Source organism: Ceratosolen solmsi, unplaced genomic scaffold (genome assembly GCF_000503995.2).
Source record: "Ceratosolen solmsi marchali unplaced genomic scaffold, CerSol_1.0 scaffold31, whole genome shotgun sequence".
In the NCBI taxonomy this organism is placed as follows: domain Eukaryota; kingdom Metazoa; phylum Arthropoda; class Insecta; order Hymenoptera; family Agaonidae; genus Ceratosolen; species Ceratosolen solmsi.
In genome coordinates, this window is record NW_011948432.1 from 4,551,292 (window position 1) to 4,573,347 (window position 22,056).

A 22,056-nucleotide genomic window follows, 5' to 3' on the forward strand; every position below is an offset into this window, starting at 1 on the left:
AAGTTATATACCCTTTACAAGTATTAGTCTGCATAACAAATCGAGAGAATTTGTTTATTTTAGATGTCCATCTAATAGTAAGAAGATTGTGTATATTAGAATTCAAACTAAAATTTGTTTACTTACATTGTAAATGTATACTTACTTCAATGTAGATTACTTAGAAGTACATAACAATTCACCTACAACAAGATATTTTACTTTCAACTAAGTAAACATATTTTAGATAAATAATTTTTTGAAATATCGATGTGCCTTATTAAAAAAGTTATAAGGATGTTACTTTAACACGTATTACAAGATATTTCGTGTAATGGTAAGTTATGTAAGTTAAGTTGTCATTAGTTGTAATCAAAAATTCCAAAGCCAATGTCCTATCATGAAATAATACAAGTCGAGCTATTCAAACGTAACGGTTGTCTTTTTCATGAAAATCCGTAATCAATCTGAGCGCTTACATAAATGTTTAACAGCTATGATATGATTAGACGAAGAATAAACACAATATTGACAATTAATTAAATATGTTTCATTGAATTACTTTCTTCAATTAACGATACAAGTATACACATACTCTGGGATTAATCCTATTTTATTAATTTATTAAAGATTAAAATTAAAATTTATATTATACTATAAAACATTCGGAATCATTTTCATTTTCAGTAGATTAATTTCAATATGTAGTACACAAAATTATAGCTTTAATTCCTCTAGGATGAAAGATTATAATTTCCTATGAAAATTCTTGAATATAATTAATGAATTAATGAATTAATTCTATGCTGAGACGAAAATTTTTAAACATTATTCTATCTATCTTACATCTATATATGCCATATTAATTTCTATAAATAATTTATGTAACTTTTTGTTTTTTTTCTTTTTCTATCGTTCGTTACAGCCTATCGAACACATATAAAGAGCCAAATTGTAGTTTTTCCTTATTTTAATATGATTTTTGAAACTATAACATATTAAATGCAAATCGTAAGAGCAACAACAAAATTCAAGCGTATATTTAAGTTATAAAATAATATCAAAAATAAAATTAGCAGATGGACTTTATGGAAAATATTGTATTACAAAATTCCAAAATAATAATAGTTTTCAAGGATAATCCATATTTAATTGTTTTCTATAATAATAGTATATATAATATTAGAATGTTTATTTATTTATTTTTATTTATTTTTTTTTTTTATATAAGATATACGAAATATATATAAAAATATTAAATAATATTAATAATAAAAATAATAAATGGTAATTTCTTTAATAAGTTGAAATGCACAATACATAAAAATGCAGTTTAGTAAAGATATAAGTGATATCGAGTAATTTAATTGATAAAAATGTAAATTCTTTCCTAATATTTAAGTAAATATGTTACGTAGTTAGAAGAACATTTTTAATGAATATTTTTATTTATCTAAATGTGTAAATGTGGTTAAAGTTTCGAGCCTTGCCGAACTACTCTTCAATATTATTACTATTGTAAAGTTTTGTTACATAAAATGCATATTTTGTGTTATTTCGAAGGTGTGATAAGATAAAATAGTAAAAGGACTTTTTCATCCATATTATAATCTATATTTGCATAAAAATATAAAGTAGATATATAATATTATACATAACAATACTTTGAACACGATAAAACAAAAGATATGCATATATAAAACTATTATAGAAATCGATTAGCAACAATTACATGCATCCAAACAGACAAATATTTCAAAAAGTATCATTATATATTGATTTATTAAAGATTAATTCTATTTTTTCATTGTGTCATAAATTATTTTATAATTTATTTCAAATATAATGTTTAAAATTTCAAGGTTACAGTTAAATTAAAAACTCTAAAAAGAATATTTATATTTATCAAAAGCATTATTTGATATTCAAATCTCCTTATACGTAATTTGCATATAATTTTTTTTTAAATAATTACTCAAATCCACTTTCTCAACTATATGGGTTCTTATAATTACAAATTATTTTTTAATCTTTAAACTTATTCATATTATTATTTATTTTATTTTCAATTTTATTACATGAAATACAATTGATACGTCATCAATGTCTATTAGTAAGTAATAAAACAATGATATAAAGTCAAGGTCAGATACTTAAGAAAGTTGTCAGGCAATAATGTAATACTTATCAATTTGATTAATTACTTAATTAAATATTATGCGTCTTAAATACAGTAAAGCTTTAGCTAAGTATAATTACTATTTTAATAAGGAAAAAAATCGGCAAATATATTTGTAGTACAAACTGCTTAAATCATAAACTAACTATTTACATGTGTATCGGTTAGATTTTTTTTTTTTTTTTTTTTTTTTTTTTTTTTTTTTAATGAGACAACCGATTTCACCGAGAACATGTTTTTGTCGCTTTTTTTTTATCGCTCGTTCATAACACATGAAAATACACGTAAAAATAAATATTTCTATCGAACATTTATCGAAATCATATGCATTGAAAAACTACAATGACTTAATACAACAATATTCTAATATATAATGGAGAAATATGAAATACGATTTCTGAAACATAAAATATGTGTATTTATTTATAAATCTTTGTGATTTAAATAATTAGTGCAAAAAATCTTAATTTTATAACTGTTGAGCCCCTAAATAAAATCTGTGGCTAAAAATAATTACTTATTTAATGATAAAAGATTTATAATTCCACATATTTAGCAATGTATGTATTCGTAATAAGATAATTATAAATATAGTATTGATATTCAGTGAAACAGGTTTTCATAAAATACATAATTCGTGAATGCTATATATTATTCTATCGTATATGATTTATTTATTTGTTCTTTTTCTGTAGTGCCAATGATTTTTTATTTCATGGTTAGTTGATAAATAACAAAAATTAGTGTGATTTTTGAGAAGATAATCTGTAATATACGTCAATTATAAATTAATATGGTAAATATGATTTAAAATAATTATTTCTTAATATCGGTTTATTTAAATAAATGATATTGAAAATATAATTATGAAAAGTAATTATTTAATTCTGTAAATTTGATATTGACTAATAGTATTTTATGATAAGGTGTCACTTCTATTCGTAATTTCTCTTAGTAGAATTAAAAATTGTTAAAATACAATGTTTATTTGAAACATGATTTGTGAGAAAAATTGAACGATTAATTGAACATTATTAGTACTGAATGTGAAAAAAAAATTATTTAACGGAGAACGATCTGAATACGCCCTAAACGGACTTAACTAAATCATCTTTTTAATTTTCAAAAGTAAAATAATTTCAAAATGTATTTAATCATTCAACAGAATTTTATACTAAACAGATATATTTTACGCGATAATAAATTAAATAATGTTTTATAATATAAATTCTATTTAAATAAATAACAAAATATTATAAATATTAAATTGGAATATACTAAGCTTTTTTTTATGCATACACTACTGTATCAAGGTTATTTTTTAATTATAATAATTTTTTTGTATGTAAATCAGAGCATGCAGAGTATACTTATAAAACAACTATATGAAAGAGAAATTCGAATATGTTAATAACGAAAAGTCATTAAAGTAGAGCTTCGGAAGAATTACTTAATTCTCTTGTCTTCATTCGCTTTCATAAAACTTGTATTATTTTAAATTTCATCATATTCATTATTTGCATTGCATTTCTCATAAAATATGCTTATATGACAAAATTAATTATATACTTATATTTACTAACAAGCCAACTAGAAAACAATGGATAACAAATAAGAAAAACAAATAGGAGTTATCAATGTTCAAAAATGTGTGGAATTGAAATTTATCAAAACATAATAGTAACGTTATGTTATATAATATATTTAATTATTTACGTGACAATTGATAGAATATTTTCGCTTAAAAGATGAGCTCCCTTGAACTCTTTGCAGCTCCCTGTTGTTCTTTTCATTACATTACGTATAACTTACAGATGAATCACCCCACGTAAGTCAGCTTACTATATTTTCAAATTATAAACTATAATGTATAGTTTATTTATTTTATTTAACCAAAGTCTTATAAATTTATCTGGTATTTTTAAACTATTTAAGACTATATACATATTTATTTGCCTTTACATGTTATTTATCGAATGACAGACAACAATCTGTTTATGTGTTTGTCGTGCTCAATCAACCATTCATGTATTGATTATTTATTTATAAATATTTATCACCGTATTCTAAATTTTCAAACAGCTTCAAACATTTAATCAAGCTGACGTAAACATTCAATCACTATACGAAAAATCAAATTCAATCAATCGATTTTCAACTATAAGCATTGCCGGTATAATTCATATTAAAAAAATATTCATAGTTTTGCTTTTTATAGAATCGTAACTAGCAAATGAGTGTAATTTATTTATATAAGATGAGTAAGTACAATACCTTTACAATACGACTTATATTATAAATAAAAAGCTTGGTAGGAAATGCATAGAATTTAAAAAACGATGGTGGCCTTTAAATTACATATTTATACATTGCTTTCTATTGATAAAGCATTTATTTAAAAAAATTAAATATTTTTAATGCCAAAAATAGTATAAATAAATTGTAAATAATAAAGGAAAATTAAAGAAATTATGTGCATCGCTAAACTAAGATAAGCATAATTTGTATATAAACATGAGATTTATTTCAATATTGTATATTTTAACCACATTATCAGATATTATGAGAATATTTTGATAAAATTAGACAGATGAAATTCGTAAACTGGGAGTATTATAATTGAAATGAAAGCATCGAGAAAATGAAATATAAAACCTCATATCCAGCACTATTTTCAATTTATAAATGACAATTAATATCCATAATCTATTCACAATATGCACTATGAATTAAACTCTTACAAATTATTTAATAATAAAAAAAAAATTTATTAAATTCTAAACTATTATCATGATGTTTATTGCTCATGTTATTCTTGAATTCGTTTTCAATTTAATAACTTTTAAAATATAATGTTGCGACATTTTAAATAAATATCTTAATAAAGATCATAATAAATGTCTTTAGCTACATACATTAATGGTTTAAATTATTATAATAAATCATCTATATATTATAAATATTTGATTCTATTTTACGAATTATATTACGAATCACGATTCTCCAGAATAACATTTCCTGTAAGATTTTTAATAAAATAACCCTTTTGCTTGACAATTATTGTATGTTTCAATAGTATTAAAGAGTCATAGATAAAAAAATAATTTAGTAAAAGTATATGTCCTATTAAAGCAAAATTATTTTATTTAAGTAGTTTTAACTTCAAATGATTTCAAAATTTAATGTGACAAGATTTCAATGTATAATTGCATATAAAATCGAAAGAAATCGGAATAAATTAATTCATAAATGTTTACTTAATATGAAAAAACAACATTTCCAATTTATAATCAGTATTTTCGATTAATTTTCTATTTTAATTGAATAATTTTACTCTATTGCATAGTTTGTGTCTTTCTTTTAAAAACCTTATGGACTCCATTATAATTATATTTCAATAAATATTATCAATGCTTTTGAATTGATATATGTAATTATAGAATTTCAGAGCTCGATTACGCGTGTTAAACGATATAGTTCATATTAAATATTAATAAAATTACCTTTATAAAATAACTTATATAAATATATATATATATATATATATATATATATATATATACTATAAAATATCAATAAATTCGTGTTGAGAGCTGATGGATATCGATAATCCACATGTATATGCTATAGTATACATGTAAAATGATTATCCCAAATATTTCTGTTTTCCCTTATTCTGTTAATCCTATTTGTCCATTCAAAAGTTGATAAAATGTTTAAATTGTTCATATGCACGATTGCTGGATTTCAATTATTGAATATTGCGCTTTAACACCTACATTGAACAACCAAATTTATGGTGCGATTTTTTTAAGTTTTGCTATTTAAAATGAAATAAATTCTCTTGTCGGAATATTTATTTTATCTATTAATTAATATTATAAAGACGCGTGAAAATATTATATGATTTTACAAATTAATGTTTATTCTAATAATATCGAATCATATGCAATTTCTCTATTATTTAATTGAAATTATTCATTGAAATGCAATGGTTATTAGTTCAACCCACCGATTGTGAGCAAAATACCAAAACGAATACAATTAACTTCTTTATGTTTAACATGAGTCAAGACAATAGCTATTTAAATCTTATCTAACGGTATTTATCTTAAGTAATGTTGAGCAATTAAAATTTTCTTCCTCGAAATGATTGTTCCCCTACAATCATATTTAATTGACGATCATTTCTACACATAATCGAGAATATTTAGCTTTTAATCCTAATACAACGTTATTGTAAATTATGTCTTCGACACTTGAAATATCACACTGGCGCCTAATCAATACAAAAATTATCAAATAAAAATACCATAACACGAGAAAAGCTTAACTAACATATCTTTCAATTTATATATTACATATAACAAGGACATAGTCTTTTGCAATCCATTGCTTGAAAAATATTGAATATTACTAATAACCAATGATACTTTGAGTCATATATTAAATAATTCATAAAATACAATCGATAATGGGAAAACAACTTATTTTCATGTCTATGCTGTGTTAGTGATAATGTCAACATTATGAACTAAAAAATAATATTTATTAGTTCATGGTCAATGCTTTCTATACGTATTTTACCTAAAATAGTTATAGAATCTAAAATATTAGTCTCTTACCATAAATATTATTTTTATAAAATTCATCTTAAGTCCGTATTAAGAAATAAATTACAACCTACGGATCATAATTAAATTATATACGTATATTGGACTGGCCGATATTTAAAGCAATTAATCTTATTATAAATACATATCTTTCTCTCACTGATACTTAATGTAATTAGAAAAATCTCAATACTAAGAAATACATTGAAATTAATAAACTGAAAATCGTTTAGTAATATAAAAATGTATTATTCGATAAGATACATGAATATTAGAATTAACTTCCATGGATTATATAATATCCAAACGATATTAACATAACACAAAATGTTATTTTTGCCAAATCCAATATTAAAATATCAAAATCTTAAGGAATTATATTTTATAGATGTAATCAATTGTATTTAAAAATTATAAATTATACATTTACTCAATTTTTTAATTAAGTATTATTCAAAATTATAGAAATAATTAATATACCAAATTATAATTAATATTATTAGTTTAATAAATAAAGTATCATGAAATCATATTTGACTCTTATGAAATTAAAAAAAAAGTCATAAATAGCATTGCCTTTTTTTCTAACAACATCAATAAAAGTGATTGTAAAAAAATTAAAAAATTACATTCATTATTATCCAGCTAAATATTTATTAAAGAATATTGAAATTTTATACTTGCATATTTTTCATATATAAACAACAATTAATTTATTTAGTTTTCATACTTTAATTTCAGTGAGAATAACATTGTATACGTATTATCAAAATGAAATTGTTTTCAATAATCTATATTTTTGTGTAAAAAAAAAAATTAAAGCTTTTAAAATTAGAGATACTAGGCATGATTGGAAGGTGTGTAATCTGAAATATTCCTAACTTTTGTTCTAGTAAATATAGATAAATAAAATACAGTATAACATTAACAAAAAAAAAAAAAAAAAAAAAAAAAAAAAAAAAAAAAATTAAAAACGATCAAAATAGAATTGTATTTTTGTATTTGTTCACCGTAACGATTCATTAAAATTCAATCAACCATCATTTTATTTTTCACCAGAAAATCAATAAATGTTATATCAGAAGCATCCCAGATTATAGTATTCATTAATGTTTTTGTCGATAAACGATTTCCAGTTTCTTTGGTATGTATATTCCGAATGCAGCCTAACTGTAGTTTAATACTATTTGCTTTCAAATTGATAGTAATGTATTCAACTTTTATTAACCGTTATAGAAAAATTCCATTGGATTATGTTAACATCAATTGAACTAAGCATTTACTTCATCATATTCTTAATAAACTGCGAGCAATTGTGTCGTTAATGTTCAAAATAATGTTTACATCTCTGAAAATTTCTTAATAAACATTATACATTTAGCGATATTAGCAATATAACTAATGTTGCATGTTATTGATTACTTAGTTTATGGCACATATTATTTAAACAATTTCTAAAGTTGTAATGTTGAGAAGGTAAGCATATTTTTAAATCTCAGTACCGTCGTTATTACAAATAATATTCATTAAGAAATTATTATATCAATTGTAAAACTATTTTAATCCATTTATCATAGCAATTGTTATAGTAACAATGAATTTTAACATTTTTCATTCGCAAATTAAATATTGCAAAATAAGGTAAAATGCGCTTTAAAATAATTTGTTATTTTATAAATTTAGTTATTTATGTCGTTCTAATACTAAACAAAATATTTATAAAAGATTATTAATCATTCTTCATATAATCAAACGAACAAAAAATAAAATAATGATAATATTTATTAATTAAGCCAATGCGACCAATCGGGAAAAATACAATTAAAAGAATTAACATACAATGAATAATTGTACAATCATTTGTGTTGAGAAGATAATATTAAACTGAAGTTAAACAAGGCAGAAGAGTGCAAAATAAACAAGAGCAACGCTCTCTAATTAACGAAGTGGTGAACTATTGAATTTATAAAAGTTATTAATAATAATAGATAATGGACATCGCGTATTTTCGAAATTATAGAAACATCGGGTCATACATTTAGTACACTTCCTATAAGAATAGAAATTTTATATGAATAAGGAATTTTAAATTTTCGTTAAAAATTCTGGATTAAATAATCGATTAAGCCGATTTATCAGCTTATTTATTAATATTTGTTAATTGCATTTGACTGAAATATTTTTGGATATTTAATTTTAAGATACTAATATTTGGCTAAAAATTTAATTTTCTATATTGCAATTTTGTTACGTATTATTTCATTATTTATTACCTGATACTCTAAACTTATTGCTCATCATTTTTCAGATCTAATGATATATATTGAATTTCATGAGTTATATATTCGAAAAGTACTAATCAATTAAAATTATTTTGCTAAAATCTATAATAGTCAAGAAAGAGCCAAAAAAAAAAAAAAAGTCACAAATATGTATTTAAATATTTACGAAAGATCAAATAATTAATTATGAAAATATTTTATAATAAATTCTAGTATATACAAATCGTTGTAATATATATATATATTTAAATATATATATTGTCGATGTAATTAATGAAGCCGAATGAGCTTAAAAGAAAATTTATAAATTGACAAAACATTTACATGCTGATGTAATATATATTTGGATGACAAGCAACATTTTTACTGGCAGTTACTTCGTTCTAATAATTCTTTTTTTATTTAAATCAAGTGCAAAATATAATTCAACAAATTATAATTTTTTTAGTTACAATAAATTATCTGCATAAAATGCGTAGAGGATTATAGGAAAAATTGTACATGAGCAACTTACTGTAGCTGGGACTTTATAAAATATTCTCAACTTACGTATTCGTAGAAAATAAATTCTGTATTAAAATTGACGATCATGAAAGAAGAGCCAAATGTTAAAATTAAAATCGAAATGATTAAATTATTAACATTTAAATTAACTGTACTTCACGCGCGTTCATACTATGTTTAAGTCAGTGGAGATGTATAAAATAATTTTGAAGGCGACATTAATCAAGTAATTCAATAAAATTTTATTTACCAAATAATAAAATTTCTTACGAGACATAATAATTACCGAGTAAATAATAAGTAATTTTCATAGTAACAAATTATTATGTATGTAGCATGAATTCCGATATATTTCACTAAGCATATGATAAAGACAGAACTATTTATAGCGATGATAGTTTAGAATCAACTATGAACTTTGACCTAAAAATATATGAGCCGTAAATTATAAAACTGAGAAAATCTATTGTAGAAATTAATTTACCAAAATGAGTCTAAAATATGACGTAATTAAACAACCAAAAAAAAAAAAAAAAAAAAAAAAAGAAAACCATTCACATGCAATTTATTAGAGATTTCAACTACCCTGAAAGCTATTCGCCAATAAATAAATTCCATATATTGAATAATCTAATTTCACAAGAATTACATAATGTCTTCTCTGCTAATACACACACGCGCGCGCGCGCGCGCACGCACGCACACATATATATATATTGTGTGTGTGTATGCATTACTATTTAATATGATTTATTATTTGCAATCAGTTTTCAAATTACAATTATAATGATATTTTATATGAATTGCGCTAATTTCTCTAATTATTTCGTATCTTGTGGGCAATGGGCAAATCGCATGGCTCTTTAAATTAATGCTATAATTATAATTACAAACCGATTCGAATTAAGAAGCGCATATGCATCGATAATTTGGGCGAGTTTCGAAATCGAAAGATTTCGCATTCAACTATCAGTAGAGTAAAGCTTTAATTAGTTTTTTTTTTTCCAAGTCTTTTTCTTTTTAGTATTTGTCTCTCACATAATAAATAATTAGAAGTTAAAAATACGTGAAAAGTTTTTTGTTTAGATAATAAACCTGTTTTATTATTATTATTATTATTATTATTATTATTATTATTATTATTATTATTTTAATTGTGAAATTGAATCTAGTAAAATTGATTAAAAAATAATTGAAAATTTTTTAGCTAAATAATGTTATAGTTGCATCTGTTATTATGTATATTAAATTTTTATTATGTAAAATACTGTGTTCAAATGTTATATGCCTGGATAATCATTGATGTAAATATACCTTTAAGGTTCAGTGTGTATAAATTTAAAGAACCACAGGAAGATCAAATAATGTTTAACGTATCTCTTAGAGTTTCATAAAATTATAATAAATACTCAGATACTTTTAATACGAAAAACAAAAAGAAATTTAATCACTTATTATTCTATTACGCGTATAAACCAAAGTACTCCTTGGCTCCTACATTGTTTAAACATTGTTGCACATGTAAGATGCTAATGTATAATTCAACATAATATGAAAATCTATGACTGTTTCAATTTCAACAGAAGTTATTTCTCCAAAATAATATAGTTTTTATACCGCTAATAATTGAGACGATTGATGTTTCAATTTGCCATTTGTTAAAGTACATTTAATTCAGTTTAATTAGACAGAGAATATCTTACCGATAGTAATCCAGGTATTTAAACAATGAAACACGTGCGTTATTATATTGTAAATAAAATGACATTGGAGAGTTTCGTAAGAATCCAGGATTCCTACATAGAATATACTCCCTCCAATTAGTATTCAATAGACCATATTTATAAATAGCTTTTAAATATGTGTTTACTGTTATCGCGTGAGTCATCGTTATTACGTGAATTAATAGATTATTTAGTAAATGGGCACAATTTTGTAAAATGTAAAAGTATTGATTGAAACATCAAAGCAAATATTAAAATTTTATAATCTAATAAAATCTGCATATATTCTTAAATGTCGAAATTAGAATAAAATAAGAATTACTTGGACAGATTATAATTAATAATCTTATTTATAAGTAAAGTTTTTCTATCTTCATTTGCTACTGAGGTTATAATTTTGAGAAATCGACTATAGTCATGGAAATATATTGGAAATGTAATTAATTGTAAGTACGATGCTCGTACTCTACACCGCATTATTATTATATCGACTAATTTATTCTATCGATCCGCTAATATTTTATTAATAAAATGCGCGTAAATGAAAAACTTTCCATTAAGCGATAAAGTACATCTTTTCAAGTGTAATTACGCTAGATTTTGTCTTTTTTTGGCATGAAGAAAAGAGACGAATGTACAAAGGGGTATTGCACCGAATGATAATTTATATCTATTTTATCCATTACCTACATTGCGTTCGAATCTATAGTCATTAATATTTTTAATGACGTTTTACTTTGCTCCAATGCTATCCTCGCGATTAAGCATATGATAATGTGTAAAGAAAGTATTATGCGCAGTCGTAGGTAAATGAACGTGTGCAAGTGAGGATGTATATGAAAATGTCAGCAGCAAATGGACATTGGAATAGCGAGGATCAGTCGTAAAGACTCGTTAGGCAAAATCCAGGAGCCTCGCTCCTCAAAATCCAGATAATCTGCCACGTTTCTACGCTCGGAATTGCCTTGAAGCGCGCGATAGCTCGATACGACTTGGCGAGGGGGCTGATCGAGGGAGGGAGGGGCTCGCGAAACGAACGTTATCATTGGCAATTTCAATAATTAGTAAGCAAATAGCAAATATAGGGACGCGCGATCCGATGACGTTGTGGGAATCTCGTAGTGAATCGGTATCCCCGGTATCGATATACGCGCGGAGGTCACCGTCTCACTAACCACGTGCGTCGCCCGATCACCCGATTTTACGTCAGCAAGAATTTCTCATCTGGCCAAGGTCCCGAATTTCCTCGTAGCGCCGGAAGTCGTGCCACGCTTTCGCCTACGTGTCTCGCTTGTCGCCGATGCACGTCGGGAAGTGAATTTGAGAAGCGTTCGGGGAAAGCCGAGGACGACGACGACGACGACGACGACGACGACGACGACGACGAGGACAACGACAACGAACGACGAATGACGACTCGTCGCGTCGCTTTGATGATTCTTCAAGCATCCCGTATCCTACCAACTTGGTGAGCTCACAATATCACTAAATCGAATTTGGAACGATGTCTCGTTTCGCTCTTCTTCTTTCTTCCATTTTTTTTTTTTTTTTTTTTTTTTTTTTTTTTTTTTTTTTTTTTTGGCTCTTTTTTTCATTTATTAGTAAGGGAGCGACTGATGGGTCTTTGAGGCGTCGTATGCCACCCAATCCAAGGCTGTATGTTAACGAGCCTCGAATTTCAGACAAACCAAAACCAAAATGCGAAAAAAGCTATACGAAGAAAATGTAACCGAATCCGGCCATCCGAGGAAAAAAGTTTTGAGAAAAGCGGCGCCTCGCATTTACAGGGATAAAAAGCAAAGTTTTTGAGTGAAACGTACGACTACGGAATCGTGGCATCGCTCTTGAAATACGTGTTTCAATGTCATTAAACTGTCGTCTGCTTATTCACGCTTACACTCGCCAATGAATACTTTTATACACGCGAATAAAAAAAACTCGTGCGTACGTGCGCACATGTGCTCACCCCCACCCACTCGTGTTCATTTAATCTAGTGAATTTCAAGCGCTCAAAAATAGGGAATATAATAAAAGAAATCTTTATTCGTTCGATCGCTCTCTCTCTCTCTCTCTCTCTCTCTCTCTCTCTGCGTACGTGTGTGCGTGCGTGAGCGCGTGCATATGTGGGTGCGCGAGGGAGTGCGTAATCAGCGTATTATTATTTCGTTGATAGTTTTATGTTACGTTAATCGATTAAAACGGAGATATAATTGACAAGTCGATTATTTGGCCAAAATTGTATAGTAAATTGGCAATTAAATTTTATCAGATCCTTGAAAATATTAATATTCATTAATCTTCCGATTACTAACGTCAAGCTAACATCAATTTGAATTTATGCCTCATTAGCGGTTAATCTAATTGACATCTTGTTTATCAATACAAATTATTATACTAACTTTATTCGTTCGTTACTAAATTTGAACGTTTCAAAAATATTTATTTCAACAATTTTTAATCATCAGTATTTTACGAGAGACTTCAAACATTTTAACAACATATTATTTATTACATAAAACAAATGCAACGCGACAATACAATTAGGACCTTGATGCTTATTAATATACTTTAATTGTGTGCCATTGTCATAAAATAATATTTATAAATTTTAAAGAAAAAACAACAACAACTATTTTTTAACGTATTAAAGTTATAAATGTGCTCTGATGCTTTCTTAAAACATCTCAAGCATGTTTAAGAAACAATAATGATAATGATTCGTTTAAATGGTCTTTAGACTTACAAAATTATCAGTAAATATGTCGTATTAATGTAATACAGCGCTTTAAGAAAAAAATTTAATAAAATTATTCCTTACGTTCTTACATTGCATGAAAAATATAAGAAATTACGGCAATTATTGTTCGTTCGAACTTTCACCCAGACAAATAATAATTAAATGCCTAGTTAAAGAAAATTTTATTGGTCAGGTCAGCTCTCCTCTGCCAATTGGGAATAATAATTCTCAAAAAAAAAAAAAAAAAAAAAAAAAATAAAAAAAAAAAAAAATAAATAAATAAATAAATGTAACGCGCCACTCTGTTAGTTATTCCACAGTTATTCCATTCCAAAAACAATTAGTTAAGGAAGGGTAATTACGGAAGTAAAGAGATGACTAATATTTTCCACCAATTAAGCAGGCCCTATTTGTATTCGATAAACAGTGACAGATAAACGTAAGTCCAGGTACTTAGGACATGCGCTTTAATTAATTTTTCTTGCACGACTCTGCTAATGCATGCATCGTCTGACATTTCAAATGCATTGTTTTATGACGCAAAGGCGCGTCATTCTCGAGGAAAAACCAAAATACGTTTGTCTCATCTCGTGTCACGTCTCCTCTTCTGGTCCTGCTATTCCTTAAAATATCTCGTTTCCCGTTGATTTGCTGGGACCGATTTTAACGACTTTGACTTCTTCTAATGAGGCGAAATTAAGCGAGAACAAAATGATAAATCGTCCCATTCTATCCCATGCGAAATGTCTGCCGATTGCTAAATCACACACTGCTAAGTCACAATTTATAAGCGTATGTGTCGAGTAATGTTCATTGATAACAACGAATGATTTCCTTATCTGCTGCGTGAATAATTTTGTCGACGGTAGAACATTATTTTTAAACATAACAACACTTGTACAGCCCTCGAGTGAATCAAGATAATTAATTATGTCAAATCATACTACGAACGATCGTAACAAAACGACGTTCCAAATTACCGAATTAATTCCCTCGATCGATAAGCGCACTTTACTCAACCATAATTTTCCCGATCCATTGTCATAGTCCTTACGTACACACTCGTCAAATCTATTTTTACGCCGGTACTTTACATTGCCAACGATGAACTATTGGGAAAGGCAATTTATATACAAGCGTGATTTGCAATTTTCCTTGCAAAATGTCGCGTCGACGAGCTTCTTACGAATCAATGAAATATTTGAAGGAACCAAGACAAACTTTGTGTCTCGATACGAGATGGCCGTCCCAGCAAAACTGCAAAAGCTCTTTGCATAATTGTCTCTACACTCCTTTTAGAAGGTATTTGTATAAAAAAAAAAAAAAAAAAAAAAGGAATAAAAAAAGTTTTAAAAAAGTACGTTATTTTTGTAACGCTGACTGTATTAATATATTCGTGTTTTTCCAAATCGACGCGATATTCTTGAAACATGCGATTTGCCGCCGCCGCCGCCGCCGCCGCCACCACCACATGCAAATACGCGTCAACGCTTTTCCAAACTCAGGGGCTGGAAAAGCGTTCGCGATTGGATCCGCGGGAAAGCAGGAAAAGTTGAATGAGCGCGTCTCACGACGCCAGGGAACAAAGGGCGAATCGTTAATTTTAACGCGGAGGACGATGACAATGACGACGAGAATGACGACGACCACGATCACGACGACGACGATTAGGACGATGGCTACGACTACGGAGACGATGGCTTCCGAGCGAAAAAATTTCTCGCGCATGTACTACTAGTGGCCGCTCGCTCAGAGACAGGAGGGAGAAGGAATAAAGAGAAGACAGAGCGCGCGCGCGCGCTGACCCCTCCCCCCACCTGCCCCGCTACAGAGACAGAGAGGAAGAGAGGAAGAGAGGAAGAGAGGAAGAGAGGAAGAGAGAGAGAGAGAGAGAGAGAGAGAGGAAAGGCGTGAGCAAGACAACGGACGTCTGCTGCTGCGTGCCATGCAGCAAATACACAATACGTGTAATACGTATAAGTAGTGAGCCGAGGCATTGGTTTTACGTAGTGACTGACTGGCAGGCAGTGCAGCGACGGTTTCCAACGAGTTGACGTTGACGTTGACGTTGAGGCTGACGTTGAGGCTGACGTTGAGGTTGACGTTGAGGTTGACGCTGATGCTGACGCTGACGCTCAAAGACAGCGCTCGCTCGATATTACAAGTCTAGCGTCCATCGGCCAATCGGAAAGTAATCACACTCGCAGCTGATGAGGTAGCATGGAGCGCAGTTGGCCGTCGTCGTCGGCGATAGTAACACGCGACCGGAGCTGCCCCACTGCCCCAACAACAGCTGACCGCCACGAGTGTAGGCGGAACGCACTGTAGCGCTTGCGTGCGTTAACGAACCGCCGCCACCGCGGGGACAGAGATAGAGAGCGAGGAGAGGGATTTGTGTGAAAAACGGGAGAGGGGAAAGAAGGTCGCCCGGGATCCGGGTACTCGTCGACGTATGCAACCGCGATACTTGAGCAGCGACGACGCGACGATGTCGTTAACGAGCCATACCTACTGTCAGCCCTAGTCGAGCTAATCCCAGTCGTTTAATCGCAGTGTTCAATTGGAGGAAAGTCGACGGTCCCGACAACTCGTTCCGCAGACTCCTGGACAACTCGGCGAAATATGTTGAGCCTCGCTAGAGCTCGAGGCCAATCGCGGAGCTGCTGATGCCTCTGCGATACTCCGTGCGTTTCGTGAGATGACATATCACTGGGAACATTCCATGGACTTTTATTGGTTCTCGTGTATGTATTTTCATAATAAGGGTGCTGCTTACTGTTTATCCTGAGATTACCTTACGATTACTCTGTTTCGCATCGTTGGCTGTGAGACTATGTATGGATCTATGTCTATGGATCCTTGTACTGCAGCTGCTGCTGAACGCATAATTGGGCACGGTTATTCTTATCTAGTCGATGGTTCAACAACTTTACGTGCTCCAATTAAGCATTGTCGACTCCTTCGAATATGAATTTTTCTACGTGGAATGCAAATATTAGAATACATATGTTTCTTGATTGACTATTGATAAAAGCATCGTTTGTCATTTATTAAATTCCTTGCCAACTTGCTTTTCAATCTATTCTATAATAGAGCTTATAATTGAAATACATCAAAGCAGATAATAATAATAATTTAACTTTCTTGCATTCTAACTAATTCTGACTAATTGGAAATTTCATTGCACCCAATTGCAACACACTTTGTCAAGCGACATTTAGAAACCAGCTCTTTGTTTTGTTTATTTTAGCTACATGTCGTATAATTAATTATTGCCTGTTATAAAATTCTAGCATAAAGATATATATTGGTCAGGTATTAATATGTGCGGTAGAAAGATTAATGAATTCTTATAAATGAAAAAAAAAAAATAAATAATAATAAATCTAGTTCGACTCTGCCTAACTATTGTTTAACCGCTATAAAATGACATATCCGTTAAAATAGTTAAAAATTTGCTGAATTATGTCATGTTCTTTTTTTTTTTTTTTTTCTTTCTTCAATTTAACCTTGACAACCAAATCAACTTGACCTCAAATGTTTTTATTGATATTGCTAAATACAAGAAAGCATCAGATATTTTAAAGCCGAAGTTAATTATACTAACTCTACATTATTTTAATAGGACAGATTTATTTTAGATAGTTTATTTATAATTTTTTTATACGTACGTTGATTCACTAAATTATACATTATTTTTGTGTATTGATCCATGTGTGTGCAAGCATGTGCACGCTAATAGTTAAATATACAAACATGCGTACATCCGCATAATAAATATGCAAATATGAATTAATAATGGGATTTTTATTATTTTAGGGACACAGAAAGTGGATTGGTTTGAGCTCTTAATTTAGAAAAAATGTCAAGAAAGAGAATAAGACCGGTCGAAGAAACAAACATGGAAAATCATAAAAATGGAGATACTGCCTCTTGTTCAAGAGAAGATTCTCCTGTATTTGCTGTAAGTACTGTATGCGCATCGATATCATCCAAAGCATATTTCAATTTGAAACAAATTATATGCCGATAAATGTAAATTGTAAATATAATTGACAATATAATCGATCACAACAATCTTAATATTAATAATAATAACCATAAGTACTATAACATTATTTAAAATTTATTATTTGAAATACTATTCTTCAAATGCATAGTAAATTTTTAATTGGTGCTCAGATATTTTCAACTGTTTTCACAAATAGTTTATTGACTATTATTCTTAAGAATTTTTTCACTTGGTTATTCTTTAAACACTTTTAATTTATAAATAGCATTGTGCTAATTTCTATATTTTATTCAATAAATCAATGTCTATAAAACATAATTAATAAGCCCTTTATAAAATAATATATATATATATATATATATATATATATATATATATATATATATATATACACTTATATATTCCAATTCTCAAAGGCCATACTAAGGTATATTTCTACGCTTAAAAAAAGATAATAACATTAATTCCTTATGTTAAACAAATTTACAGATATGAAATGTGTTTGTAATCCTGTATTTTATAGAGAAAAAAAACCTGAGTCGCTCGATAACTCACATGTTTATTTTACAATATAGATAAATATAAAAGAAAAGAATTTACTTCCTAATGCACGTTTAATATTTAATAATATTTAATCATGGATTGCAATATCTAAAAATTTTGTTTATTTTACACCATCGTGTAATGAAGACAAAACTTAGTTAATGTTATATATGTTGAGCCTTTAAAAAAGAAAAGGACATAAAATATATCCTCGATAATCTCTTTTCAATACTTTACAATTCAAAATATTTAAAATAACAGCTAATATAAAATAACTTTATGAACATATTGGCATGGTTATAAAAGAGAATTTATGATTTATCGTTTTATTTGAATTTATGAATAATAGAAATGTAAAAATTCAATAGTTTTAAATCATTCTATTGACATTTTTAATATTAATATTAATTTTTTACGGTCTGTGCCTAAAAAGTTGCAAATTAGAGAACTGAGATGCTATAATACTTGCTATTGCAAGTCAAAAAGCAATAAATAGTTCTTAATATGTAAATCATATCACAATTGTATCTGCGTATAAAGTTATAATAATTTTTTTTATCAATTATAAATAATTATATGAATTTTACAAATAAATGAAAATTATATAAAAAGTATTTAAACAAATTTAAACGAACGCTACTACAGTTTAAAACTAATTATAATATATATATGGTAAATATTAAGTCAAATCACTAATAAAATAAATAAATTACTTATATTATGAAATGTTTGTACCGTTAATTTTTTGTTTACTCTTGTCACTTTCTTGGTAAATTACATAGTTTGTAAAACATGATTAGATAATTGAAAAAAAATTTTTTAACTACTACCTGCATAAAATTACATCGACATAATTAGAAATTCTTTATTTCATGGAACTATTTACACTATTATTTTAATATAAATGAATTTAATAAATCATTTTAAATTATTGGCAGCATTGGCCTTGAAGGAATATATTTTCTTGGCTTCTACACAATAGCAGCGACTTTTCCTCATTTTTTACGACTTATGGCTCTATTCCATGAAACATAAATATACTAAAACGTTAAAACGAATATTATAAAGTATTTAACAAACGTCAAAAGCTATTATTGATAAAGAAAAAAAAACGTCTATATTCATTTGTAGGGAAGAATTGAATTTCGCGGTTCGCGCGGACATAGACGTATTAATAATGTGATAAGTGTATGCATGGATATGCATAGTCAGTAGCGGATAAAAACGGATATTTATTGAGTAATAAAACGCAATGATTAGCAAGAGCATAATACATTATTAAAAAATTTCTACATAAAAATTGCGAATATAAATTATATAAGTTTATTAGTGAAATTTAGGGTTTGCCTTGCATTATTTTAACTAATTATATTCATTGTCAATCTACCGAATGTTGCTAGTCAATTATCATGATTTCTCTCTTCGATTCGCTACTACATTGACTCATGCTTTCTCACATTGACATTTGTTCAATTTGAAAATCCTTTAAATTACTACGGAATTAAATTAATAACAATCTTCTCCATTCGTTCGCCAATTAAAGCACAAACTATTAGCATAATATCAACAACAAACAATCTATTAAAAATATACAGTCAATGTCTAGAGACTTTTGGCGATGAAAGATTCATTAAAATTATAACTGTACTTTTATAATTTCTGTACCATCTCCAATTATATTATAGAAAATCGGTCATTATATGTGAAAGCTAACTTATTAATTAAATAATCGATTTCATCAAAATACTCATACTCAATATCATTCGATTTAGTGATCGTTGAAAAATCCTCGAGTTCTGTTACCGTCATTAATGCTTATTTAATTAACATAACCTATACCAAGCCACGTGTTCCTTCAACGTTTAATTCGCGCCTTTTTTCAATTTTGTATTCATTGCATTGAGTAGGGTATGTACGATATCAATAATGAACGTCTAATCAAATCATATCATTGCCTATATATCCATATATGCGTAAACGTCTGCATATGCATACGCACGCACACACGCGCGCACAAAACTCGCAACCCTAAGGCAAAAGCACAAAGGGGTACAATGGAGCACCACCCCTTCATCTAATGGATTTAAAATTTTTAATTCGATTTGTGTAATGCATTGTTGTGACAAGTAATAATCAATCGATCGGTCTATCTCGGAAATCCTAAATAATGAAAATATGGAATTTTTATATGGAAATTTATTTACTTTAGATATTAAGAAAATTGATTAAGAAAATTAGCTATGAAATTTAAATACTTTCCTATACAAAAGCATGCATCTCGTATGATATTTATGATTAAATTTCGTATTATTTTACGTATTATTTTGTTAATGAATTGGATAAAATATAAAGTGATATTTTTCTTAATTTAATATTGTTAATATGTGCGTTTCATGTAAAAAAAAAAAAAACAGTGACGTTAAATATATGATATAGTATACAAATATAAGTGTATATATTCTTGTCCGAAACGTATATTCTTGTATCGAAAAAAGGAAAATGAAATTTAAACAATGAATAAAAAATTTCTTATCATTATGAACATAAGAATTTTAATCTTCAAAATTATTTCTGCAGCTTCGGCAAATGTGAAGTACTAAATAAATATTATATTTTTCGAGAGGTTAAATAATTGATTGACAATAATATAGTTATAGTCGATATATTCTTATATATGTTCTTACCGTTTCAAGTACAATGATATTTTATCGAACAATATTCAGATAATAATTTCTATTTCAATGCACTTTTTCTCACCCTAATTCACGTTCTCCTGCATCGATGCCTTCCTTATCTTCCTCGTGTTATTGCCACAGCATGATACGCACTTTTTCTCTATCGTGCTGTCTCTCTATCTTTTTTTTATTTTTTTTTTAAATGAAACTAAAATTTTAATTTAAACATCGAAGAAAAAACTTAATTTATTATATTAATTTTTCTATTATTATTATTATTATTATTATTATTATTATTATTATTATTATTATTATTATTATTATTATTATTATTATAAAAATGGCTTTAGTGATATTATAAACTGTTTGATTAATTAAAAAGAAAAATGATTAATTAAATAGGTAAAATTTATACTCGTTAAATTGGAATAAATAGTTTGAAGTTTTAAAAATTTCCCCAAACCCTTATTCCTAATGCGTAAAATGTCTATTATATAAATAAATTATCTATAATTTATTATAAAATTCGTGTACAGTATATATATATATATATATATATATGCTATCAGATGATTTATAAATAATTGTATGAGCTTTAAAAATTTATTGTCAATGAATTTTTTATAAATATTTTTAAAATATTTCATTTCTCATTCTCACCAATTATTGCACTTATTCTATGCCAATGTTCAATTAAAATTAGTTGCGATTTTATAAATAATATTAAACTCTAGCATCTTAAACGATAACGCTGCTGTAAAATTAAAAGTTTTCCTCGACGACGACGACCTTTAAAAGTGAATAAATT

General features: G+C 27.5%; 1 protein-coding gene across 4 annotated transcripts in view; it reads left to right on the forward strand.

Moving 5' to 3' along the window:
* The window catches only part of LOC105364350 (choline-phosphate cytidylyltransferase A), a 35,192-nt gene that overhangs the window by 513 nt on the left and 12,623 nt on the right, over positions 1-22,056 (forward strand). For 2 of the 4 annotated variants that reach the window (XR_912949.1, XM_011502251.1), the window contains exon 2: positions 17,838-17,982. Coding sequence is in view for 3 of the 4 variants with exons in the window: in XM_011502251.1 (XP_011500553.1) it covers positions 17,881-17,982 (102 nt within the window). In the remaining variant the exon portion in view is untranslated. Of the gene's footprint in view, positions 1-16,865; positions 16,911-17,666; positions 17,686-17,837; positions 17,983-22,056 lie in introns of those variants that run through there. The other 2 variants (XM_011502252.1, XM_011502254.1) reach the window with 2 other exon arrangements.